We start from the raw sequence: 26725 nt of genomic DNA, 5'->3' as shown, positions 1-26725 counted from the left end.
TAATTTCAGGTATACAATATAATGACTCAATGATTCTATACATTACTCATAATGATCAAATCTGCTTCACAAATTTTTATGTCATCCTTGTGTAGGGATTATATTAATCTTCTTCATATAGTCCCGATTTTAGTATATGTGCTGCCAAGCAACCAATAAATATACCCAGCTTTTGAACAATTAAAAATTAACCAGGGCGTGCCTGGCCGGCTCAGTTGGTGGAACATGCAATTCCTGATCTCATGGGTTGTAAGTCCCAGCCCCATGCCGGGTGTAGAGATTACTTAATGAAATCTTTAAAAACAAAATTAAGCAGAACAGCGAGTAAAAGTGAAAAAGCAAAGTCCTCCTCCATTCCCCAACTCCTCTTCATCCCACAACTCCTGCCCCCCCCTCCCCACCCCCAGCCACTCCCTGAACCTTCTCCAGCTTGGCCTGGTATTGGGTCTTTCTCCTCTGCAGGCAGGCAACCCCTGCACTCTAGGCATTACTTGCCTGGAGTTTGGGGGGTGGCAGTGGAAAATCACCCTCCCGCCCACAAGCCAACATGCTCTTCAAAGAAATGTTCACTCTGATCTGGCTGACAGATCACTCCCTTCTTCCAATAGAGCCCATAGGAGGCGATGGTTCCAGGTCAAAAACTGGTCCGGCCACCTCTTAGCAAGTTATGAGGGGAGGTCCCTACACCTCTCTTAAGAATGTCAGGTTCTTGGGGCACCTGGGTGGCTCAGTCATTTGAGCAGCCAACTCTTGATTTCAGCTCAGGTCGTGATCTCATGGTTTGTGAGTTCAAGCCCCACAGCGGGCTTTCTGCTGTCAGTGCAGAGCCCGCTTTGGATTCTCTGTCTCCCTCAATCTGCCCCTCCCCTGCTCATGCACACACACACTTTCTCTCTTTCAAAAATAAATAAACATCAAAAAAAAAAAAAAAAGAATGTCAGGGTCTTGTCACATGTCACTTATATTCTTGGTTTGGAGCATCAGTTGTTATTCCCGGACAGGGGTCTGCTACAGTTCTCCAAATTTGCAGTTGGTGGATTGACTCCAGAGACGGAATCTGTCCCAATGATCATTTCATGGTCAGCTCCTTCAATATGAACGTGACATGATCGAAATGTGACTTCCCTTCATGTGGGCCATTCTAGACGCTCTAAGGGAAATCAACCAGCATTTTGGGCTTCCCTGACTGCTCAGATACCTTCCATCTTTCTCCAGTTTTAAGAGTCTGGGCATCTTGGCCCAACTTAAAATCTAAGGTTCTCATCCGTCATCTCAACTAATGAACAATAAATATTATATACTCTGCTGATGTCTGTGTAAAATGATTCTAGTACCAATCCTCATGTGCGTGTGTTGGGGGAGGGGCTCCCCACACCGTTCAACAAGTATCCGGACACCAGCTAGGTGTCCTACAGTTCAACTCAATTCTGCCACCATCTACCCAGAGAAAGCATCAGATTCCACAGGTTGAGGTCTCAGTCCTGCAAGAATGGTCTCACCACCCCTCCACCTCAGAAGCTTATCATAAGCCCAATTTATCACCTGTGCTTCTGACCAGCCAGCTGTAGATCCGAGGTTCTAATGGCCCCCTCCTTGGGCTTGATTAATTTGTTAGAGCGGCTCACAGAACTGAAGAGGAACATGTCGCTTGCTAGATTACTGGTTTATTATCAAAAGAAGATATGCCTCAGGAACAGCCAGCTAGAAGAGATGCATAGGGCAAAGGGGGGAAAGGGTGGAGAGCTCCCATGCCCTCTCCCGGGGTGCCACTCTCCCTAAATCTCCACATGTTCACCCACCCACAAGCTCTGTACACCAGTCCTTTTGGGATCTTGTGGAGATCTCGCTGGATAGGTCTGACTGATTAAACCACTGGCCACTGGTGAGATCCAACCTCCAGCCCTCCCCCCCCCCCCTTGTGTAGGGCAGGGGAGGCGAATTTAAGTTCTGACCCTTGAGGCACATGGTTGGTTCTCAAGGCAACCGGTTTCCATCCTTAGGTGCTTTCAAAAGTCACCTCACTAATGCTCTTATCACTTATGGAATTGCAAGGGCTTTTTAAAGGAGCTCTGTGCCAGACATGGAAAAAGATCACATATATATTTCAGCACAGTATCACACTGGACACAAATATCCTTTCCTTAGCGAAATGCGGACTTGAGGAACATAAGCAGCCTGCATCTTCTTTTGATACCAATTGATTGATCCATCAAATATTTATTAAGAGTTCGCTCTGTGCCAGTGCTATGCTGGCACTAGTGGTTTCATGATGAGTAAGACAGGCAAGGTCAAGGTTGAAGAAGGACACTCCTGTGAGCTGGCTTTCAGTTATTTCTAATTCTAAAGGAAAAGACTCTCTGAAAACTGAAAAACTTACCTCAGTCTTGTTGAAAGTAAACTGAAGCATATTAAACATTTTAAGACTTGGAGCAAAAATCGACCGCAATCAGACAGCACCCAATCTAACAGATAGGAGCCCCAAGGAGCTCCTAGCTGAAAACGAAAGACTTTTATAGGCAGAAGGGAACAGGAACAAGGGAATTATACTGGGCAAAAAAGTGGGTTGGTTACTGAAAGGTTACTTTTCTTTGGGGACGGCAGGGAGTCTCTCAGGCAGAACACCTAACTATTGCTGATTCCTGACTGACTGGTTTGAGATTCCATTTCTGGGAGAGCCAAAACTGTAGTTCAATTAATTCTCGGTTTGGTGATGTGGGGCTTAACATAAGCAACTCAATTTTGGGCTGGCTGGCTTGTTTTTAAGTCCCAACCAAAGGTGAATTTTTTTTTAATGCTTATTTATTTATTTTGAGAGTGAGAATGAGAGACAGAGGGTGAGCAGGGGAGGGGCAGAGAGGGAGAGAGAGGATCCCAAGCAGGCTCCACACTGTCAGCATAGTGGGGCTCAAACTCACGAACCATGAGATCCTGACCTGAGTGGAAATCAAGAGTCTGATTAACTGACTGAGCCACCCTGGTGCTCCAACCAAAGGTGAATCTTATATCCTAAAAATTTGCTTCGTAGTATTTTTAATAGTTAAGCATTTAAAAAAAAACTATAATATTTTTGGAAAAATTAACACAGTACATGAACATGGCAAAGTCAAATGGCCCAAAAGGCTATACAGGTAAAAGCCCTTCCCTTCCCTCCCAACCCTGTTTCTGGCTCCCTCTCCCAGGGCTGCTAGGTGAAGTTTTGGACTTAATGCCTAAGTGGGGCCTCCTGGCCAGCTCTCCTTCTCCTCAGTCCTATCCGAGATCTTTGGACCCGAGGGCTTTGGCTTGCTGGACAAAGGGGGCGGGGGTGAGGACAAGTCCCCAGTCCCCACATGAGGCCTTGAGTTCTCATACCCCATCAGCTATCGGGAGTAGAGATAGAAGTCATTCATTCTCAAATGCTTATTGATTGATCCAGGCATTTGGAACACACTGGCCAGTAAAACAAACAAGTCTCTGCACTCACGACAGCTCACATTCTAACGGGGGAGGACACGGTGAAATGCAAACATGAAAAATAAATTACAGGAATGAGTAAACCTTCCTTCTTGGGGGTGGAGAGCTGGTGGCAGCGGGAGGGGGGGGGGTGGCGAGTGCCTGGCTTAACGTTTGCTTTCTTGCTACTCTCACTGCAAACTAAAGAGCTTTAAGTTGGGAAGTGGGCAGTGCAAGGGGTCAGTGGCTATCACCGATGGCTCTAAAACAAACACGTGTTCCTGCGCTTCCCTTCAACAACAAAAATAAAACAGACCTCACAACACAAGAACCCAGTGAATGACCAATTTTTCATCTTTAAGCAGTACTCTTCTAGAAAAGGGGCCATTTCTGATTTCCAGGAAGACTTCTTATGGCCAGTGGGTTGGAGGTGGGGCCCAGGAAGAAAGGAGTGAGTGCACATCACTCACAGGGGCCACGATCCTGGGCAGGCCCTCGTGTGTGAAATTCCCTGGTGTGAAACAAGGCAAAAATGACCCCTCTTCACTCTTCCCTGTTCCTTCGCTTACTTGTTTTTAATTGCGATAAAATACACATAACAAAAAATTTACTACCATAACCCTTTTTTAACGTTTATTTATTTTTGAGACAGAGAGAGACAGAGCATGAACGGGGCAGGGTCAGAGAGAGAGGGAGACACAGAATCCGAAACAGGCTCCAGGCTCCGAGCGGTCAGCACAGAGCCCGACGTGAGGCTCGAACTCACGGACCGCGAGATCATGACCTGAGCCGAAGTCGGACGCTTAACCGACTGAGCCACCCAGGCGCCCCTCGTAACCATTTTTAAGTACACAGTTCAGTGGTACCTAGTACATTCATATTTCTGCAACCATCACCACCATCTACCTCCAGATCTTTTTTCGTCTTGCGAAACTGAAACTCTATCCCCATTGAACGACAACCCCCCCATTCTCCCCTCCCCCAGCCCCTGGCACCCACCATTCTACTTTCTGTTGTCTGTGGCCTCCTCTGGGTCCCTCATACAAATGGAATCACACAGTGTTTGTCCTTTTGTGTCTGGCTTCTATCATTCAGCGTAATGGAAGGTAACCTCATGGTTCATTCCTGTTGTAGCAGGTGTAAGGATTTCCCTCCTTCCTGTTTAAGGCTGAGTAATATTCCACTGCACCTCTGTACCACATTTTGTTTACCCATTTGTCCAGGGACACTTGGGTTGCTTCCACCTTGTGGTTATTTCAAATAAGGCTGCTAAAGAAACACGGGTATACAAATAACTACCTGTTCATGAGCTGCTTTCAATTCTTTTGGGTTTATGCCCAGAAGTGGAGCTGGCCTCCTTACTTTTCTTTTTTAAATTTTTTTGACATCTATTTATTTTTGAGAAAGAGAGACAGAGTGTGAGCAGGGGAGGGGCAGAGAGAGAGAGAGAGAGAGAGAGAGAGAGAGAGAATATGAAGCAGGTTCCAGACTCTGAGCTGTCAGCACAGAGTCCGATGTGGGGCTTGAACTCACAAATCATGAGATCATGACCTAAGTCGAAGTTGGATGCTTAACTGACTGAGCCACCCAGGCACCCCTAGAATTAATGTGACTCGAAGCCCTGTACTATAAGACACTGAAAGGTTAACAGAAAGCACATGTTATGAGAAAACTGTAAGGGGGAAAAGAGCCCTGATCAAGTGGCATATGAAGGAAGGTAACTGTTATTTTGAAGGGGGGCACCCGGCTGGCTCAGTCGGTGGAGCATGTGACTCTTGGTCTGGGGGTTGTGGGTTTGAGCCCCATGTATAGAGGTTACTTAAAAATAAAATCTTAGGGGCATCTGGGTGGCTCAGTCAGTTAAGCGTCTTTGGCTCAGGTCATGATCTCACAGTTTGTGGGTTTGAGCCCCGCGTCGGGCTCTGGGCTGACAGCTCAGAGCCTGGCGTCTGCTTCAGATTCTGGGTCTCCCTCTCTCTCTGGCTCTCCCCTGCTCATCCTCTATCTGTCAAGAATAAATAAACATTAAAAAAGTTTTCTTAAAAAATAATAAAATCTTTAAAAAAAATTACTATCATTTTTGGTAATAGTTTGGTAAAACCAAACATATTCTACAGACCTTAGGTACTCAGTGTGTGTTTTGTCTGAATCAAGACTCATGGCAGTCTGACGGTATTTAGTTCCTTTAATTGTATTTAACATGCAAAATTAGAATAACCAAATAAAGTGTGGCTAGCAGACCAGCAGCAGCAGCAGGTCCTGGCGGCCCATTAGAAATGCACATTCTCAGGCCCCATCTTGGACCTGCTGGATCAGAAACGCTGAGGGGTGGGGCTGAGTCATCTGTTCTTTAACAAGCTCTCCAGAGGGTTCTGACGCACAGAAAATTTGAGGCCCTCTCAGGTGGAGAAAGTGAAACACTTTTTCCTCAATATTGTGGGAAGTGAGGGAAAAAGAGAGCTGCAGAGGCAACAAGTACTTCCTCTCTCCCTAGTTCTGAGGGCTGAGGCAGAAACACAGAGAGAGACATGGAAGATCTTGAGAACTTTAAGAGGGTTAGTGGCATGCGTACAATAGCGGGCGGAAGAAGATCAAAGGTCTTGGAGAAGGTCCATGTGAGGAGACATTTCAACTTGGCACCAGGCGGGTGCAGCCGGGTATGGAGGGAAATGTCAGGAGAGGGAGGTCTGAAGAGCTTCACGTGGCCTATGCCTGGTCCCTACGGCACCTGAGGTTTCTGTGGGCCCCAGTGTCGGAATACAAAGAGGCCAAATCAACCGGTAGGCCAGCAGAAGACAGGGGGCAGGGCAAAGAAGTAGGGACCTGGTGATGAGGCAAATGGTTGGAACCACAGGTGGGACCAGTGACACCACAGCTGTCACCCAGTCCAGAACCATACTGGACCAGCTGCTCCGCGGCAGAAACCAACAAGGACCCTGATGACATCACATGGATAGAAGGTGCCCTCCTCCACTGGTGCCCAGAGTCGATCCTGGAGGGCACTCTCAGGAATGGAGGGAAACTCAGCATCTACCAGTGAGACAGGAGACTGTCCACAGTCTGAGGAAGGCAGGCTTCTCCAGATGGAGAAGTGTGGGGTTTGGGATAATTAATAACCTCCTCCGGAAAGTGACTAGCATTTATGAGAAAATAATTAAGCAATTTTCTCGTAGACTCTGATGAGATTAAGAGCCTCTGTGGGCAGTTAGATTTACCTGCACTGTCTTGTTATGAATCACCTGAAGTGCTAACCATCAGGCTGATACTGAATAGACAATCGTTCACCTGACAGTCCTTTTTGAACCTAACGTTAACAATATTAGCTTACTTTTTTCATTTTTTTGAGAGACAGTGCATGCACACGAACAGAGGGCAGAGGGGGGAAAGAGAGAACCTTAAGCGGGTTCATCGCCCAGTGCAAAGGTTGTGTGTGTGGGGGGGGGGGGGGACATTAGGCTCAATCTCACGACTGTGAGATCATGACCTGAGCCAAAATCAAGAGTCTGACGCTGAACCAACTGAGCCACCCAGGTGCCTCTGGTCTCCTTACTTCTATCAAAAGTTTTTACCAAAAGAAATCTCTGAACTGGCTTTATTCCATGCCTTGCTCTTCTATAGCAAATTTAAATAAAGTTTTATGCATGCTCATAACAAGTTCATGAGAAAGTTGCTTTAGTGTCTAAAAAGCACTGAGTTAATCTAAAACAGTGGTTTTCTGGGGGCGCCTGGGTGGCTCAGTCGGTTGAGCATCCGGCCCTTGATTTTGGCTCAGGTCATGATCTCACGGTTCACGAGATGGAGCCCTGTGCAGGGCAGCACTGACAATGCAGAGCCTGCTTGAGATTCTCTCCCTCTCTCTATGCCCCACCCCCTGCCTATGTGTGTGCGCGTGCGCTCTCTCTCTCTCTCTCAAAATAAATAAACACTAAAAAAATCAAATCAAATCAAATTGGTAAAAAAAAAAAATAAATAAAGCAGTGGTTTTCAAAAGTGTGCTCTCTGGGACAACCAGCATTACCTGAGAATACACTAAATGTAAATTCTCTAGCTACACCCAGGTCTAATGGATCATAAACACAGGGAGAGGAAGGTGACTTCTGGCTATGGCCAAGTGAAAAGGTCAGCAAATCCTCTCCCCAGAATGCAACTATAAAGCGAGACAAAATTGACAAGAATGACAATTTCAGTGCTCCGGAAATGGGCCAGAGGCATACGACCATCTGAGAAGTGTTTATGCTTGAAAACTGTTGACCTGTGGGTCAGAACAGAGGATGTCCAAGGCATTCTGGCCTGGGACTGCTTCTATGCCCGCCAGCCCAGTGGGTGTGAAGGCTCTGCCGGGGCGGGACAGGCCGTGACGGCTGGCAGCCATGCTGCTGTGGTTGAGGGGGGCCCAGGGGAGTTAGTGTAGGGGACATGATGCCCACGTCCAGTGACACTGTCAGTGGAAGAGACGGCAGCCTTGCCTTTCAGGAAGTATTACAGGAAGTCTTTCAGACTGAAAGGAAGTGACATCAGATGGCAATTAGATGCACAGGGAAAAATAAAAAGCACTGGAAATGGTAAATATGTGGGTTAATATAAAAGACTTTTTAAACATTATTTCCTCATTTCTCCTCTTCATTTCTTTACAAGGTATAAGATTACGTAAAGCAACACTCATAGCACTGTATTGTTGGGTTCATACCACGTATAAATGTAATACATACAACAATAGTAATACATGAGAAGGGGAAGAGAACTGAGCTATACTGCGGTAAAGTTTCTATATTTTGCCAGAAGTAAATTTGTGTTAATCTCAACTAGATTTGGTAAGTTTAGATGCTGTAATCTGTAGAGCAACTACTAAGAAAATTCATTTTAAAATAGTAAAAAAAAGTTAAGAGGAATTTCAATGCTATACCAAAAAATATTTAGCACAAAAGAAAGCAATAAAAGAGGAACAGAGAAGCAAAGAAGAAGACATATAGAAGACAAATAGCAAAATAGCAAATGTAAATCCAAACATATTATTAATTATATTAAATGTGAATGGCCTAGGGGTGCCTGGATGGCTCAGTCGGTTGGATGTCCGACTTCAGCTCAGGTCATGATCTCCCCCTTCATGAGTTTGAGTCCCATGTTGAGCTCTATGTTGACAGCTCAGAGTCTGGAGACTGCTTCGGATTCTGTGTCTCCCTCTGTCTCTGCCCCTCTCCTGCTCATGCTTTATCTCTCTCTCTCTCTCTCTCTCAAAAATAAATAAACATTAAAAAATAATAAAAATTTTAAAAATGTGAATGGCCTAAACATCCCAATCGAAAAGTGGAGATATTCAGATTGGATAAAAAAAAGCAAGATCCAAATACATGCTCTCTGCAAGAGACACATTTAGATTCAGAGACACAAATAGTCTGAAAGTAAAAAAATGAAAAAAGATATATCATGAAAATAATAATGATAAGAAAGTTGAAGCGGCTATTATATGGACATCAGCTAAATAAGATGTTAGAGGGATATTTCATAGTGATTAAAGAGTCACTAGATCAGCAATCTACAAAACCCTATTTCCAAATAAGATCACATTCCAATGTAAGGGAGGTTAGACTTCAATGTATGAATTTTGGAGGGGTCACAATTCAACCCACAACAAATCCAATGTCCATCAACTTGTGAGTGGAAAAACAATTTGTAGTATATACATATAATAAAATACCATTTAGACATAAAAAGGAATGAACTACTGATACATGCTACAACACAGATTAAGCTCTAAAACATTATACTAAGTGAAAACACTCGGGCACCTGGGTGGTTTAGTTCGTTAAGCATCTGACTTTGGCTCAGGTCACGATCTCACGGTTAGCAGGTTCGAGCCCTGCATTGGGCTCTGTGCTAAAAGCTCAGAGCCTGGATGGAGCCTGCTTCAGATCTGTGTCTCCCTCTCTCTCTGTCCCTCTCCTGCTTGTGCTCTCTCTCTTTCTCTCTCAAAAGTAAACAAACATTAAAAAAAATTAAAAAAAAAAAAAAGAAAGAAGTCAGATGCAGAAGACTACATGTTGTATGGTTCCATTTACAAAAAATGTCCAGAAAAGGCAAATTTATAGAGAAAAAGGCAGATCAGCGGTTGCCTAGGGCTTGGGATGGGAGAAGGGATTAAGCAAAAACCAGCAGGAGGAAACTTATTGGGCTGACAGAGAAGTTTTAAAACTGAATTTTGGTAATGATTGCCAACTATGCAAATTTACTTTAAAAAAAAGAAAGAAATCACTGAAGTGTACACTTATAATGGGTGATTTTTTTATAGTATATAAATTATATTTTAATCAAGGTATTTCTTTTTAAAAAGTTTCGGGGCGGGGGGGTGGCGCCTGGGTGGCTCAGTCGGTAAGCATCCAACTTCAGCTTGGGTCATGATCTCGCGGTTTGTGAGTTCGAACCCCGCATCGGGCTCTGTGCTGACCGCTCAGGGCCTGGAGCCTGCTTCGGATTCTGTGTCTCCCTCTCTCTCTGCTCCTCCCCCACTCACACTCTGTCTCTCTCTCAAAAATAAACATTTAGAAAAATAATTAAAAAATAAAAATAAATAAAAACTTTCGGGGGTGGGGACCTACAACCTGGGTATTAAAAAGCCTTCTAGCTAATTCTTATACTAAGGTGTGCAAATCACTGCTCTAAACTGATTAAACTAGATGAACTTGACATAACATCACTGGCACATCCAAGTCTCACCCAGTTCTTACCCACCTAAAGTGGTAGAGGATCATGAAGACAATTACATCCGCCTAAAGGGAACAAATTACTATATTTTCTTTATAAATCTGAATAGCATGTGTGTTAAATTTGATATAGAGCCTGGACTTAGAAGTGACCCTGAGGTTCAGACCCACATCCAGGTGGACAATGCCAGCTTGGCACTTCCAAGGTTCCTCAGGCACCCCAGATGCATCCTGTCCTGAATGAGGCTCTTTATCCTTCCACTTGCTTTCCTTGGTAAATAGCACCACCATCCACACCCTGTGCCCCAAGCCTGAACCCAGAAACTACATTTGCCACCCCCCCCACCCCCCATCCTGACCGTTGATAGTCAATGAGGCTAGCAGTTGCATTTCCATTATCTCTCCCCTTTTTTTCCAGTAATGGCCTTAGGCCAGGACCTTATCACGGCTCCCAAATGGCCTCTCTGCCTTCAGTCCACCCAACCCTTGGTCAGTCCCCACACTCAGATATCCTAGGAATCACCCTCACATATGAACACAATCGTGCTGCTTCCTGCTAAAACTCCTTGGGTGGCTTCTCCTCTTTATCAGTTAGAAACTGCTTTTGACTGCACATAACAGAAACCTGGTTATGCTTGTTTCACCAAATAAAGGTGTTATTTTTCTCATGTGATGAAACAATACCCATTCTCAAAGAAAACCATTGTTAGTTTCTTAAAAAAAAAATTTTTTTTTTTAATATTTACTTATTTTTGACAGAGAGAGACAGAGCGCGAGCAGGGGAGGGGCAGTGAGAGAGGGAGACCCAGAACCCAAAGCAAGCTCCAGGCTCTGAGCTGTCAGCACAGAGCACGACATGGGGCTCGAACCCATGAACTGTGAGATCATGACCTGAGCTGAAGCTGGACACTTAACCGACTGAGCCACCCAGGTGCCCCAGAAGGAATGTCTTTTTTCTTTTCAAGTTTATTTATTTTTGAGAGTGAGCTAGCATAAGCGGGGGAGGGGCAGAGAGAGAGGGAGGGAGAATCTGAACCAGGCTCTGCCAGTGCAGGGCTCAAACCCACGAACCATGATATCACGACCTGAGCTGAAACCGAGTTGGATGTTGAACCCACTCAGCCACCCAGCTACCCAGAGATCATGACCTGAGCTGAGGTCAGACGTTCAACCAACTGAGCCACCCAGTTGCCCCCCACAAGCCCAGTGTCTAAAAAAAACCCAAAAAACTCCCAGGTGGTTCTAATGTGGGGCCCAGGTAGCTTCGATTTACAGCCGAGATCTAGACAGAATTATCCAAGAAGACACTGTGGGCCAGACTGAGCCAGAGACCAGCTTGGAACTGCTGAAAATAAAGCATATGACATATGTTATTGATGAGATTATTAAATATCCAGCTAACTGGCAATCACAGTTTGCAAACTTCTAATTGCAGACTGTTCACTCCTGCTTACTAACGTAACAATCTACATTAACTCTTACGCTATTCACTTTCCAACTTTTAAAAATGCCTCCAATACTTCATGATTCTGTGATATAATCTTCTTACAGGGTTTATTGGGAATAGGTTTCAGGTTGGGGGATTTACTATCATCTGCATTTTAACAGCTGCAGAAAAACTAGCTAATACCACTTTTAACGGTTTCTCGTGGGCTTCCTAGTTGTTGGTGCATTTGTTTCTTAGCATTAAAAAAACCCTCTCTCTTTCTACTTTGCTTCTTTTGGATTATCCCTAGCTCGGACGTTTTCCTACAATTCATATAAAAATATGTTTTCATTAGCAAAGGCCTTGGTGATAATCCCTTTGTGATGTGTGATATGAAGGAGATTAATAGAAAACTAAATATTTACCGAGAATGATGAAGATATAAGGGGGAAATTACTTGCAGTCACAGAAATACAAATGATTCAGGGAAAGAGAAAGATGAGATAAAAGAGAAAAGTAGAAAAATGAGCCCTAGGAAAGGAAGAAGAGGAAGGGGAAAATGGAAACGCAAGACTGAATTTCTAGTCTACCTTCTCACTCACCTCTCTACGACAGAGGTCCCCAAAACACTGATTTTCATTCTCAGGAATGCCAGAATGACACATCACAAGGTGCTTAGTCATCTACACAGGCTGCAGTAATATCGGAGACATCTATCCCCCTTCATCATTCCCTATAAAATCAAAGTCTCTCTGGTTTACCTGTGCTTTATTCTGACTGTCAAATTCCAGCCACATTCTGGGGCTCAAGACAACCCCAGCTACTTTAGGACTCTTTGGACTTCTTGGAGATAATGATTCTCAATCGGACTGGCCTGATACAACAGTGAACTTTTCAAAATTACCCGTCTGAGTACTCTGGTCACACTCCAGTTTGAAACACATGAACTCTGGGGCTAAATTATGGAATTGAGTCCAAAGCCATCATGGAATCCCAAGGTTCAAACGAATAGGCCTGCCCTAACATTTACAAGACTGGGGCAAGGGCACCATACGCTAAATATTTAAATGATATAAATCAAGATAACAGCTAAATAAAATATACCCTATCCTCTGCCTTAACAAATATACCTTCATAAAGACCCAGAAGGCAGATTCAAATATGGAATTCTTGGACTTCTTGAGTTCTATGTAGGAAGGCGGCAAAAGAATGAACGCCAGTCCTCTGTCCCTGGTCCTTCCTTCCTTCCCCAGCCCCAGGCTTCAAGGTGCACTGAGGGGGCCTATGGTCAAATTCAGACATATACCCATGGTGGCACAATCCATCTTTGGTGTGTCCAAGCCCTGGAAACAGGTCTAGTGTGCCAAGAAATTCCAAGGTCTTACATATTTAATGACAGTTCTGAACAGTGGTTCTCAACTGGGGGCAATTTTGCCCCTCAGGGAACAGTTGGCAATTTGTAGTGGTATTCGGCTTGTCACAGCTTGCGGAGGGGGGGTGTTAGAGCATCTACTGGGTAGAGGCCCGGGGATGCTACTAAACATCCTACAAGGTACAGGACAACAACAACAAGTGTTATCTGACCCAATATTAATAGCGCCAAGACTCAGATACCCTGCTGTAGAAGGACACAATACTGCTCAAGATCACATACAGGCACGCCTTGGAGATATTGTGGGCTTGGTTCCAGACCCCTGCAATAACGTGAATATTGCAATAAAGGAAGTCAGATTAATTTATGGTTTTGTTTACACTATATGAAAGTCCAGTAAGTGTGCAACAGCATCAAGTCTAAAAAAATGTACACACCTTAATTTAAAAATACCTTATTGCTAAAAAATGCTAACCATCATCTGGGCTTTCAGCCAGTCGTAATCACTGATCACAGATCATAACGTAATAATAACAAAGCTTGATATACTGCAAGAATTACCAAAAATGCGACACAGAGAGTGAGCAAAGTGAGCAAAGTGAGCAAAGGCTGTTGGAAAAATGGTGCCAACAGACGTGCTTGATCAGGGTTGCCACAAACCTTCAATCCGTCAAAAAATGCGACATCTGCCAAGCATGATAAAGTGAAGTGCAACAAAATGAGGTATGCCTGTATTTAAATTCCTTAACCCTGTTCTAGAAGGAGGGGTAAGGTTCACCCTCCTGGCTCCACAGACTCTTTCCCCCTCAGGAGAGCTGGCTTGAGGAGGGGCAGAACAGGGCCTTCTAAAGTATGGGGCCCAGGGCCAGGAACTCCCTTGCCCAGGAGGGAGGGCAGTGCTGGGAATGAACCTCCGGGGTCCTCTAAACTGGCAGGACAACAAAGGCCTTCCACTGACCAAAACAGGGGGATGCCCAGGCTTCATCTGAATAGCTCAAGAGAGAACCAAGCCCCTGTCCCAGGCCGTTCTTTGCATCCATGGGCTGGCTGGTTCGGGGGCTGGATCCTTGCCAAGTACTCCCGATGGACTGAAACCTGACTCTCTAACTTCCTGGAACCCAAAGAAACTTAGACCTTGAGCAAAGGCCCTTTGGCTGGCATGCACACATTTATCCAACTCTCTATTGGCATATGCCTGGAGAATAGTAAGTATAAGCAGCAAAATTACAAATATGTGCACTTTCGAGAGGACGATAAAAAATGTGGATTGTGCATCTCTGGTAGAGGAAGCCTTGGAGTCTAAGGATCTAAATAAATAAATAAGGTTTAACACAGATGTGGCTGAAGCACTCCCTGCCCTGGTGTCACTGTGGCCTTGGATTAGGTCTCAGTATTTTGTCATCCTCACCACCGAATCCTGCCGACTGAGGGAAATATGGATCTCATGGTGAAGAGTTCTCAGGAAATGGGGAGGATTTAAAAATCCCACAAAGCAAACAGAACACAAATCCCCAGCAAGCAGAGCTCTTTTTCCCGTATGTCTGTCCCTTCTTGGCCCCTGTCGGGGTCTCCTTGTCTCCACTTTTCTTTTCAGGACACTTTCCCCATCTCCTCTTTGGAGTCAGGTAGGGTCTAGCCCTTTGCCTCAATTTTCCTGCTTTCGTGGGCAAGAACTCCTGCAAGCCACAGCTTCTCAAAGCGAGGTCCCAGGCCAGCAGCACCGGTGCTACCTGGGAACAAGTCAGGAATGAAAGTTCCAGAACCACAGCAACCTGCAGTTTAACGAGCCCTTTGGGTGACTCTAATGCACACTTCCACTTTAAGGTAACTTCATCCCACCTCCAAAAACAGTTTAGTCAACTTTGTAGGTGTTCAGTCAGGCATGCCCTGTCGGGGTGGAAGATGAAGATGCCTACTCTCCTCCATGCCCCCAGCGTGGTTTATTTTAAAAATATCAACTTTTTTTTTTAATTTTTTTTTTTTTAGCATTTATTCATTTTTTGAGGAACAGAGAGACAGCATAAGCGGGGGAGGGGCAGAGAGAGGGGGAGACACAGAATCCAAAGCAGGCTCCAGGCTCTGAGCTGTCAGCACAGAGCCCGATGCGGGGCTTGAACTCATGAAACGCGAGATCACGACCGGAACCAAAGTCGGACACTTAACTGACTGAGCCACCCAGGCGTCCCTCAACTTTTTTTTTTTTTTTTAAGTTTATTATTCTTTTTTTGAGAGAGAGAAGAGAGAGAGAGCAGGGGAAGGGGCAGAGAGAGAGGAGAGAGAGAATCCCAAGCAGGCTCTGCCCTCCCCAGGTGGGGCTTGAACCCAGGAACCATAAGATCATGACCTTAGCCGAAACCAAGAGTCCCATGCTCAACAGACTGAGCCACCCAGGCGCCGCCCCCTTCCCATGGCCTATCAAACTAGCCTCCCTGCAAAAGTGTGTGCGGAGGAAGGTGGATAGGATTCTCAAAGCCGTATCGTTGCAAACAAATTCACATTCACTGTAAAAAAAAAAAAAAATCTACGAGAACCTAGCAGAAGTTAAATTTGCACCCCAAAGGTGCCAGAGTCTCCTGTCCATCTTTCTAGACATTTCGGAGCACACAGTGAATATGTTTATCCTTTAATAACATACACACACAAGTAGTTTGTGTTTTTGCTCATTTCGTAACAAATTTGGGAATATCTTTCTGGAAGACTAAGCAATATTCCGGCGTTTGGAGGTATAAATTGTGTGCCCATTCTGCCCTCCTCCCCGACCGCTGGGGCAGGAGGGCCGGACGAAACACGAGAGACGTGCAGAAGTCAGTCAGCTGACGTTTTGGGATTCTCACCGGTTGTGGCCTTCTCGGTCTAACAGGAAAACTGTGAAGAGAACACAGAGTTCCTCTAGCCAGATTACCAACTCTGTGTGCAAAGGACGAAAACAACCGCAGGGAAGAAAAGGCAAGGGCAGGGATTCAGATGCGCCGACCTTACACACCCTCAGAAACCCAAGAAACAAGACACACATGAAAACCACAAAAAGCAACCAGCTTGACGCATCCCGATTTCCAAGCAAGAGAGGAGACAAGGTCATTATAACCGATGACATTTCCAGACAAAGTGACTTAAGAAATTAAAGGCGTGCCACGTATACCTCATTTCCCCAGGTTCGCGTACTGCAATCCACAGGCTGGAAGGGAATGGCTGATTTTTTCCACAGTTCCATGTTTCTGGGCGTTTTCGAGCCGCGGGGCGGAGGGAGCCGGCGGCGCGGGACGCAAGGTTCCCCACACCGCCCCTTAGTCCCGCCCCCGGTCGTTCCAGGCCACTCGCGTGCCAAAGCCCTGTGGGGCGCGGGCTGAGCGCGGGGGACGATTGGTTCCGGGCCAGGGTGGGCGGAGCCAGAGTTTCGGCCTTTAAGAGCGCGCGGCGCGGCCACCTCGGTTTGCGTCGGCGTCTTCTGCGGCGTCCTCCGGTGTCCTCGGAGCCCTCGAAGCTCGGACCGGACCCCGAGAGTCATGGAGATGAAGGCCGTGTGCGTGCTGAAGGGCCAGGGCCCGGTGGAGGGCACCATCCACTTCGTACAGAAGGCAAGGGCTGGGGCGGAGGCCGGCGGGAAGGCCGCTCCCGCTCACCTGTGCCCCGGAGCGCGGGCCCGCCGGGCCTCGAGCCGCCTTCGTCACGCCCCCGCCGCGCGGAGTCTGCGGGTTCGCGCCGCCCGAGGCCTCTGCCCCGCGGCGGTGCGGCGGCCGAGTGCTGAGTCACCGGGCGGGCCGGGCAGGGGCGGCGGTGCGTGGCTAGGCCTGGGCGGGGGTGCAGGGAAGGAGCCTCGGGCGGCCCCGGGGGTGCTTGGAGAGCGCGGACGGAGGCCGGCTGCCCCGAGGGCCTGGGCCGGCGTCGCCGCGTCGGTAGGCCGGGGCGGAGACGTGACGTTTTTGCAGAGGCTGTGGCCCTTCCTTGCGGGGTCGTTTTCTGGGTCCTGAAGCTCGTGCCGATTCGGAGTTGCGCAGTCCGGGGCCTGGCCGCCCTTGAGGTTCGGGAATGGGGCGGGGGGGGGGGGGGGGTTGGTGGTGGCGAGTGCGGCAGAGCCACCTGGGTATAGTCGCATCCGTTACCCCGCTTTGGGGTTTCCTTTCCGCTCAAGGGGTCTGCAGCTTGCAGCCTGTGGGCACAGCCCGTCCCCATGCGGGTGTTCGTACAGCCCCGGAGCTAAGAGTGGTTTGTATATGGTTAGTTCAGAGGGTCCTAAAAAACAAGAGTCATGCGACTGTACAAAGAAATAAAACCATTGAATCCCTGAAGTACTGATTAGTGGAAGTTTATTGTGCACACACCAAAAGATGGTCGTGAACCGGGAGCACTCAGACCAATTCATGGAACGCGGCTGAGGGGTATATATTGTCATAAAGCATCTTCTGTAGTGAGAAGGCAGTGACTTTATGTTTCGCAGTGATGGGTTATGATTTCAGTTTTCTTAGATGCTAAGAAATTGGTTAGTGGCTACCACATACTGACCTTGGGAAACAGCTTGACTTTTGCTTACCATTTCCACAAGGCATAAATAAGAAATGACCCGTGTCAAGTTAGTCTTGCCAAATAAGCCAATTAAGCTTTTGCTTGTATGACTAACTTGGTTTTGTCTGATCAGGGAATTATCAAGGCTGGTCTCCGTTTGTTTTTGATTTTAAGGGGACAGAAACCTTGGCCCCTTGCAGAAAAGTTTGCTGACCCTTGCTCTGGGTCATGGTCTGGCTGTAAAGTCAAGGAAGATGGCCCTGGGCAAAGCTCCTTTTCCTCCTCCAAAGCTCCAGAAGCCAGAGATCTAACCTACTCCCTTGGGTGTTTTCCAGACCTGCGATGTTTTACCCTGGGTGCACAGTAGACTCATTTGGGGAGCTTTTAAAAAATGTGATACTGATACTAATTCCAGATCAATTATATCAAAATCTGTCAGGGCGCAATATGAGCATGGCTGGTTGGCTTTTTTTTTTTTAATGTTTATTTTCAGAGGGAGAGAACCAGTGTGTGTGGGGGGGGGGGGGGGCAGAGAGAGAGAGAGAAAGAGAATCCCAAGCAGGCCTGGCACTGACATCGCAGCGAGCTTGATGCAGGGCTGGATCTGACGAATTGTGAGATCATGGCCTGAGCTGAGATTGAGAGTCCGAAGCTTAACCCACTAAGATACCCAGGTGCCCCTGAGCATTGCTGGGTTTAGTTTCTACACTAGTACTAATTTGCATCAAGCTTTGAGAACTTTTAGAGGGTAGTGGATGGGATTTTGGAGTTGGAGGTCAGGAGACCTGGAGTGTCACTCAACTTGCTTGTCTGGACATTGATTTAACCAAATTTTCTGTAAAGTGGTTTTGAAATTGCTCTACCAACAAGCCCCCTACTGAGATGGTCAAAAAATAAAGTATACAGAAATACTCATTAATTATATTATGAAACACATGTTTTAGATTTGTCTCCCAAATCTTAGCAAGGTTACGAACTGATGGAAAATTGTACTTTGCTTGATAATCATGATATTCAATATATGAATGAGGTTTAATCTTTAAAGGGGCTTACAGAAATGTGAGAGGACAGGAAAAGTAATCTTTGTAAGTGTCCCTGTTTATGAAATTTATGCAAGGGAGTTTAATTTTATCCTTTGAGTGGTTTGCAAATTTTCTGGAAAAGGCTTTTTGGCAGTTGACTAAATTTTGCTGCTTTCATTTGCCAGACTTTGTTTTGCTCCTCTTCTCTCCTTGTGTAATTTTGCCAAAATACTAGAGAATCTGGGCAGCTCCTGAGGGATCCCTTCCCTCTGGCTATGCAGAAATGGCTTCTGCTTTACATTCAGAAGCCGAGCTGTGAATCCATACGTAACTCAATCTACCCACCTTCCCTGAGCTGCATGTATGACTCCCCTTTTTCAAGTTCCAAACTTCATTTTGGTGGTGCTGTTTGTACCTGATAAAAGATCCTTGTGTAGTTCAGCATTACAGCTCTACGGATATGCAGGTGTGTTAAATTGGAAATAAACCATATTTGTTTGGTTTAGAGAGCGTTTAAAATTCTGGATTAGTGGGGCATCTGGGTGGCTCAGTCAGTTAAGCATGGTTTGTGAGTTCGAGCCCCTCATTTGGCTCTTTGCTGACAGCACAGAGCTTGCTTGGGATTCTGTTTCCCTCTTTGTCTGCCCCTCCCTTGCTTGCTCTCTGTCAAATAAAAATAAACTTAAAATATTTTTGGATTAGTTTCCAGTTTTTAAAAATCTAAAATTTTCACCCAGAAGTCCAGATTCCTGGCTTCTTTTTGAAAAATTTGGAGATCTTTTGAAAAATTTGAGCCTTCGTTAGCTCAGGACAGCACTCTGCGGGACCAGTTGGTTTATATTCCTTTCGCTTCCCTGACCTGTTTTTACTCATTTAAGACAACAGCGCAGCCCCTGTAGGGCTGTAACTAGGCAGCTTACTGCTGAGCTACTCCCGTGTGCTCTGCCTTTACCCAGGACCCGTGTGCAGATGCTGGGAAGACCCTGCCCTTTGTCTCTGTGCTCTCGGTAACGCTGTGTATTCTGGGGGGGGGGGGGGTAACACTCTCGTTTTGGTTTTTACAGAATTAAAGCTTATGCTTAGAAAAATTCTAATGTATCTGTCCTCAAAAAGCAAAGAAGGGCAGCAGTTGCCACACTACTTCCTTTGAGCGGTGCTTTGTATCCAATGGGAAGTCAGATGTTCAAGGCCAACACCTCTTGTAACTGTTGGCCCTGACTATTAAACAAACCAAGCTAAAAACAAAGACGCCATCATGTGTACTTCTGTGTGTGTTTTATTTTAGTTCCTAAGATCTCTTTGTAGCTATACTAGTTAACTTTCTTTCTGTATGTAGCTGTATAGTACTGTTACCTGTTATTGTTGCCTGCGTGGTGATCCCTATGTGTTTTTCTGCCTTTGTGTTTTCATTGCCCTTTCTCTGTGCTGTCAGAGTGGAAAGGTTATCTGGGTTTGAATGCCTAAAATGACTTTAGAAGACAGTACCTTTGGTTAGAGCAGAATCAGTCCCCCGGGGACAGTGGGACAGGATATTTTCTGGCTATTAATAAAAAATCTCTCTGGTGGAAACTGATAAATACCCACCTAGGGGGAGAGTGGAGAACCAGGGATCCTAGGTTAGTTGTATATGATTAGTGTCGTTTCGTTTTGTTTCTTTTTTTTTCTTTCCTTTTTTTTTTTTTTTTTTGAAGGCAAATTTGCATGTTTGCTTTATGGAAGAGGGTCTGCATGAATAAAAAAAGGTGCTATGATGTGTTGACATTTGGGTTAAAAAGTTTGATATATACACCTATTCAGCATGTGCAGATATAGCATATTCAAAAGTATTTACAAAATAAATAACTTATTCATGTTACATATTCACTGTAAGGGAGTCAATCCCTACAAAGTCTATAATCTACCATTTAAGTGCTCACTCTACTTGCCACTCTGATTAGGTGCTTTTTCTGGGCTATTTTATTTATTTTAATGTTTATTTTTGAGAGAGAACAAGCAGGGGAGGGACAGAGAGAGAGGGGGACAGAGGATCCGAAGCAGGGTCCTAGCTGACACCAGCGAGCATGATGTGGGGCTTGAACCCAAGAACCATAAGATCATGACCTGAGCGGAAGTCAGATATTCATCCTCAACCCACTGAGCCACCCAGGCGCCACTGGGCGCTTTTATTTAATTGTGATGCTGGCTTCAGGGCTCCTGGGCTGTCTTAGAACAAGGTCACATCTCCCTAGTGTTGGGTCCCTGGCCTGGAACAGTTAAATAGCTCGCTAGAAAGGGGTGGGCCTGGGATTTGGACACAGATCTTTCAACTCCCGTGTTCTTTTCCTGTGACTGGTAAAGATAATTCACCTGTTTTCTTTGTTTAGCAGCACTTGCTCTCTCAAACTTCTTGCACTTTTCTTTGACTAAAGGGCAATGGGCCTGTTGTGGTATCAGGAACCATTAGAGGATTGACTGAAGGCGAGCATGGATTCCACGTCCATCAGTTTGGAGATAATACACAAGGTGGGTGTTGTGTTGGTCCAGGGACTCCTACCTGTTTCACACAATAAGATAAATGTACTGAGTAGAGCTACCCCTTAACATGGAAAAAAAAAAAAAAGTCAAGATAATATGATTACTAAGGTCGACCTTAGGGAAATGAGCCATAGCACTGGCTTTGGACTCTTGAAGTGTGGAAAGGAAGAGGAAGAAGTTGATGTGGTTTTTGTTTCTCTTTACGATCATATCTTGATTATAAAAGATTCTCAAGTATTTTTTTAGAAAACAAAAAAGCTACTTTCTTACTGCCATAGTGATCGCGGGTGTTTGTGAGCTGGGGTTGAGGGTGGGTGCTTCAAGCACAGGGTCTGCATTTATTTGCATCATCCTGTAAGAATAGCTCCTGCTGCCGACGCAGGGGTCTTAGTGGGACAGAAGTAAAGTCAAATATGAAAAAAGAATGTAAACTCTTGATGCTTTGGATTGAGTTCCATTAATTAGAAGCAAGTTAACAAAAGTTTATGGGTTAAAATGCATTTAATCCTCTTCTACCATATTTGAGTAATCTGAACTGGGTGTTGAGACTTTTTATGGTGAAAACTTGATTCATCTTGCTGGAATTTGTTTTTACTGTTCTGTAATTTAGTTGCTGTAAAAATTGTGATTTAATGACACGCTTTGATCTATTTCAACAATTACTAAAACTCCTCAGGTTGCTCTTTACTTTTTTCCTGGCTCTGCTTTGGGAGGTGTGTGCCCGGCCGCTTGGACTTACTGTGCTGCTTCCTGTAACCTGTGTGTCTTCTCCCTGGGGGAGCTGGGTAGTAGCTGTAAACAATGGAGACTTTCCGTCACCTGCTGAGGGAAGAGAGCCATGTCACAAAAGCACTTTCTGCATTGTTGTGTTCTGTGAGAAAGGCCTTCCCTGAAGCACAAGAGTGCCATTTTTACAGAATATATTCTGAATGCCAACTCCTGGAGTTCTGTGAGGCAACAGCCTTGGCCCTTAGACAGAAGGTGCCATTTTATATTCTGCGGGTACCAAGTAAAGGCCACAGTAGGGCTCCTTGGTAGTGTGTTGCTGGGGAGGTGAGTTTTTGTAGTTAAGGTATGCTACCTTATAAACTACAGTCATAATCCTGGGGTTTTAATGATAGAAGAACCATGAAGATCAAGTCTTGGCCCTCTTGTTTTACGGGGCAGTGAAGAAATCAAAGCCCAGAGAAGGGTATTACCTTTACCGCTGTCACACACACTAGTTAGAACTTGTCCCTACTGCTTGCCTATTTTATTTTGTCTTAAGGTGTTGCTTCCTGTTTTTATGAACCTAGAAGTTATGATGTAGGTCAGTATTTTCTCTGTTTGAGGTTTTAGTAATGACCAGTTTGTTTTAAGAATTTATTTTGGAATTCGGATTCATAATTTAGCTACCTTTTTGTTTTTGCTTTTGGCAAATAGGCTGTACCAGTGCAGGCCCTCACTTTAATCCTCTATCCAAAAAACACGGTGGGCCAAAAGATGAAGAGAGGTGAGTGACAAAGTGCTTAACTCTTCTCAAAAGTATGGCACTGGCTTGTCGGGTCAGAGCGGGTATAGTACTTGTAGATTGCACGCTGACATAACTGAGTGGTCTTCCCCACCTCTGCTCTTGAATTCACTGCCTTCTAGGTAGGCCCTCTATGTATGTATGCCTCCCACCCCGCCCCAAGTAACCCTGTATCCCCAAGTGCTGGAGCGGCTTATTCCCTGGGCTGGTAACTGACAAATGGGGACACTTAAGACGATTTGGTTTTGTAGCATTTATTGAATATAGAACTAATACAAGTGCCAAAGGGAACTAATACAGGAAATGTCATGAATAACAGTACTGTCAACCACTAGCAACATAAACCATCATTGTGAAACATAGGTAGCCTTGTAGATAAAATTGTTACTGAAAATTCAGTGAGTCCATTTGTATGTGTGTTTCCTGAGAGAGCCTTTCAGGAAAATACTAAATTTAAGGACTGGGAGTAATTTATTTTTATAACAGGCCTGGGGCATAGCTTTCTTAGCCATGCCAAGAAGTAACAGGCATAACTCAGAATTTACCCTTTGGTACTTTACCTCTGAAATTCTAGATGTGCCCCCATCCCACGATTCTTCCCAGAGTATTACTTTGTAGATTTGAAGCTTTGAAGAGCAATGGGTCTAGAATGTCAAGTTGTTTCTGGTTTGTATGTTCCAAAATTCTGTCATTCTGAAAAAGTGGGTCCTATTTGATACATATTGTATCCACCTCTTTGTCCATCCTTATGTATCCGACTCAGTTTTTAATTCAGCTCACAAACTAGCCTGATGGTAAGGTAAATGGAAATTAGTCCTAATCCCTGACGCTTTTTCAATGTTAGGCATGTTGGAGACCTTGGCAACGTAACTGCTGGCAAGGACGGTGTGGCCAACGTGTCTATGGAAGATTCTCTGATTGCACTCTCAGGAGACCATTCCATCATTGGCCGCACGATGGTGGTGAGTTTTCATATAATAGGATATGCGTACAGTTTTTCCTAACAGTCCTGTATCTTCTCACAATTTCATGATTATCGATCCTGATCCATATACATTGTACTTTTAGTTCAGATTAGGAAAAGCAGTTAACCTATCGATGACAGTGACGATGAATTAATGATCTAGGTTGGTTACGAACACTGTTCTGCTAAGATGCAGTAGTAAAGTAGGTTACGTTTGATCATATTAGATCCGTATTGTGGAAGCAGAAGTCGTCTTTGTCTGGTTTTTAAATGGCCGTATTTTCTTGCCACGATTGAATGTCCCCCTCCGCCCCCCGTAGTTAAACAGAACATTTTGTTAGGTCTAAAATCTGAGACAGGCCTCAGTATTCCTTATTCGCATCTGCAGGTTATGGTCACTTGTCTAACACGTGGAAGGGACTGCCTGGGAGCTGCATCTGGTTCTCACAAACACCAAGTAGTCTAGGCTCTCTGTTGCCTGTAGTCCTTTCTTTACAGCTGACCCTTGACTTTTTTTCAGTTGTAGTTGTGAGGCAGAAAAATCATCGATCAGTGTTAGATGAGCCAAATTGAAAATGCTGTTATTTAAATAGTCCCGAGATATTTTTAAGATCATTTCGACTTCTAGTTCATTAGGCACAATTTTGAGTTTTTAAAATTCACTTTCCTTTTCTTTTCTCTCCAAAACAATGTTTATTGTAAGAGAATACGTGTAATTGAGGCCATGAACATTTCTCCCGGAGGGTTAACATTGGCACGTGGTGGCCTAGAAGAGTTGTTGGGGTTTTAGCGATAGCAGCTCAAACCTAGCATGGACAGTTAACTTCCATCTGAATCATCAAGTGAAAGCTTTGAGTAGTAGTTGTTGCTGTTTTTTACTACTAGATTAAATATTAGCGTATTTCCCTGCTAGGAATTATTTTAACATGGTGTTTTCTAACATTAAGTGGTTCTTAAAAGTCTTTTGGGTATTGTTGGGAAGAGGTGGTAATTACTTGCTAGCACTAAGTATGTTAATGTTCTTAAAACTTTTTAAAGGTCCACGAGAAACGAGATGACTTGGGCAAAGGTGGAAATGAAGAAAGTACGCAAACGGGAAACGCTGGGAGTCGTTTGGCTTGTGGTGTCATTGGGATCGCCAAGTAAATATTCCCTAGGATGCGATCTGAGTCCTAGTAACTCCTATGTTATCTTGCTAGTTGTAGAAATTTAACTTGATAAACATTAAACACTGTAACTTTAAAAGTGTAATTTGTGTGACTTTTTAATTGCTTTAAGTACCTGTAATGAGAACTGATTTATGATCACTTGGAAGATTTGTATAATTTTATAAAACTCCTATTCAGTTAAAATGTCTGTTTCAATGATCTCTGTATTTTGCCAGGCTTAATAATCATATGGGTATTAAACTTCATTGTCTGAATTTCTTCAATTCTCATTCAAGCCCGCAATAAGCAAATATACCATATGGCACTGAATTTTGAACCTAGTGAAGTATCCAGATTGAAACTCAAAATTAGCTCTTGATACCCTACATAGAGTTTGAACAGAACAGATTTAGTAGTAGGTTGACAGGTATTACGTTTCATAGAGGTCACTTTTCAAAGTGTTTTAAATGATGTTTAAATTTTTAGCAGCCGGTCTTTTAGCTAAGACTAACCTCAGTTTCAATCTTGGACAAATATCTTTTGTCAGCCTCAGGGAAATTAAGATGGTTTCTCTGATTAGCTCCTTAGCATTTCGACTCAGTAAGATTAAATTACCTACCTGCCACAGTGGCACATGTTCCTCTCCATACACACATGAACAGCTGCTCCATCTGTGCCAGTCTGCTTCCACATTAGCCATTTAAAGAAATCTACCATAGCATTTTAAGATGGAACCAAGGAAATGTTTAAACGTGGGTTATGTCTAAGGATTTCTGCATCAAATTAGTAAATTTAAGGCTAGTTCTCCTATCGTAAGTACTTGCTATGTACCTATGAGAAACTGCTTTTAAATGAATGTTAACCTATTTCAGATTTGACTCTGGAGCACAGTCGTTTATTGAGAGTTGCAGAACATTATTTCTAATAGAGAAACCAGAAAGAAGCTACAGTTCTGATTGATCATAAATATATGATATACTTAATCGAATGTAGGATATCGCTTGGGAGGGGAAAAGCAAATTTGGAAAAGGACAATTTGTAATGCTTTCAGAGTTTTAAAATTGGTGATAAAGAATATGCTCAGAATAAGTGGTTAAAATCAGTCGGGATTTAAAAATATGAACAGATTTCACTAATGTGCGATTTGGAGTACATATGTGGGATAGGACTCAAATATAGGGACCTGCTTGTGACCTTTCAAGTCTCAAGTGTAATCACTACCACTTGGTATTTGGCCGGGGGGGGGGGGGGGCTTGTCATGTGCAAATTGGATGATCCCAATACTTACAACTGGAAACACGGGTTTCTTAAATCCCTGAAATCTGACCACTAAATGATCACATGTATGTTTCTTTCCAGAAGCAGTTTCAGTTAGGACTTTTTAAAACCTCTCCGTGGGCCAACATCAAACAAAGGACAAGTTTTATCATTTAAGTGCAGATACGAACCTGGATTTTTCTCATTTTCTAAAGTCGGGAACACAAGAACATTGTCCTAGATACATTCTCCCTGTCAAAACAAAGATCTTGCTGCAGAGTACTATTTAAGAACCAAAGTAATAAAGCAGCTTCGCCTGGGGATGAGGGCAAAGAAAAAGTTACTGCTCAACACACTGAATGAAACGAGGACAGTTTAAAAATGTAATTTATGGGGGGAAAAAAGCTTCAACAAGGCCATAAATACTTGGATTGTGTGGTCTTTTCCTTGGCACTGAGTAAAGCAGTTTTATGGAACTGCTGTTCTGAACTATTTCAGACACAGGTTTGATTTGGCTTTGGATGACTTCATGTAATAGTTCTTGGATAACCTACATCTATTTTTCCTAGTAAACCCAACAATTTTAAGCAAAAGAGAAAATACTTTATATGTTCTCATATGTGACAAAAAGTTCAGTCTACCTCTGCCCAGCAGGGGAGTTTAAAAAATGGTAAAGAAAGGCAACAGGCAAAGCCTATATTATAGGAAACAATAGGTTGCTTTTAAGTCCTTAAAACATGTAAGACAAAAAGCTTTTAGGTTGCAAATCTAACCTTGATTTCTCTCACCCTTTTGAAAAATTTAATGGGATGGTAAGAAAACATTCAACCTTCTAAATAAGTAATACCCAGGCAATTGGATAATTTTATAGTACAAACGGGT

General features: G+C 44.3%; 1 protein-coding gene, 1 long non-coding RNA gene and 1 other non-coding gene across 5 annotated transcripts in view; 1 reads left to right on the top strand and 2 right to left on the bottom strand.

The window, feature by feature from the left end:
- Positions 1-16249, bottom strand: part of LOC125920778 (uncharacterized) — a 93579-nt gene extending 77330 nt beyond the window's left edge. For all 3 annotated transcript variants that reach the window (XR_007457190.1, XR_007457192.1, XR_007457191.1), the window contains exon 1: positions 16068-16249. This is a non-coding gene — a long non-coding RNA (uncharacterized LOC125920778). The remainder of the gene's footprint in view (positions 1-16067) is intronic.
- Positions 51-152, bottom strand: LOC125922206 (U6 spliceosomal RNA). Its single transcript, XR_007457638.1, has one exon. It is a non-coding gene; the product is annotated as a U6 spliceosomal RNA (small nuclear RNA).
- Positions 16250-16415: 166 nt separating the features above from the next.
- Positions 16416-24861, top strand: SOD1 (superoxide dismutase 1). The gene is made up of 5 exons (XM_049627936.1): positions 16416-16503; positions 20859-20952; positions 22387-22456; positions 23319-23436; positions 24477-24861. The coding sequence occupies exons 1-5, from the start codon at positions 16432-16434 to the stop codon at positions 24582-24584; spliced, it is 462 nt and encodes a 153-aa protein (XP_049483893.1). The 5' UTR covers positions 16416-16431; the 3' UTR covers positions 24585-24861.
- The last annotated feature ends 1864 nt before the right edge of the window (positions 24862-26725 follow it).

This window comes from Panthera uncia, chromosome C2 (assembly GCF_023721935.1).
Source record: "Panthera uncia isolate 11264 chromosome C2, Puncia_PCG_1.0, whole genome shotgun sequence".
NCBI classification, from domain to species: Eukaryota; Metazoa; Chordata; class Mammalia; order Carnivora; family Felidae; genus Panthera; species Panthera uncia.
The sequence above is the reverse complement of the archived record's forward strand: the minus strand, read 5'-3'. Positions and strand labels throughout refer to the sequence as shown.

Coding starts and splice junctions, on each gene's coding strand:
- SOD1 (XM_049627936.1), top strand. CDS start 16,432: ATGGAGATGAAGGCCGTGTGCGTGCTGAAGGGCCAGGGCCCGGTGGAG. Junction 16,504..20,858: donor CCATCCACTTCGTACAGAAG/GCAAGGGCTGGG, acceptor CTTTGACTAAAG/GGCAATGGGCCTGTTGTGGT. Junction 22,457..23,318: donor GGGCCAAAAGATGAAGAGAG/GTGAGTGACAAA, acceptor TTTCAATGTTAG/GCATGTTGGAGACCTTGGCA.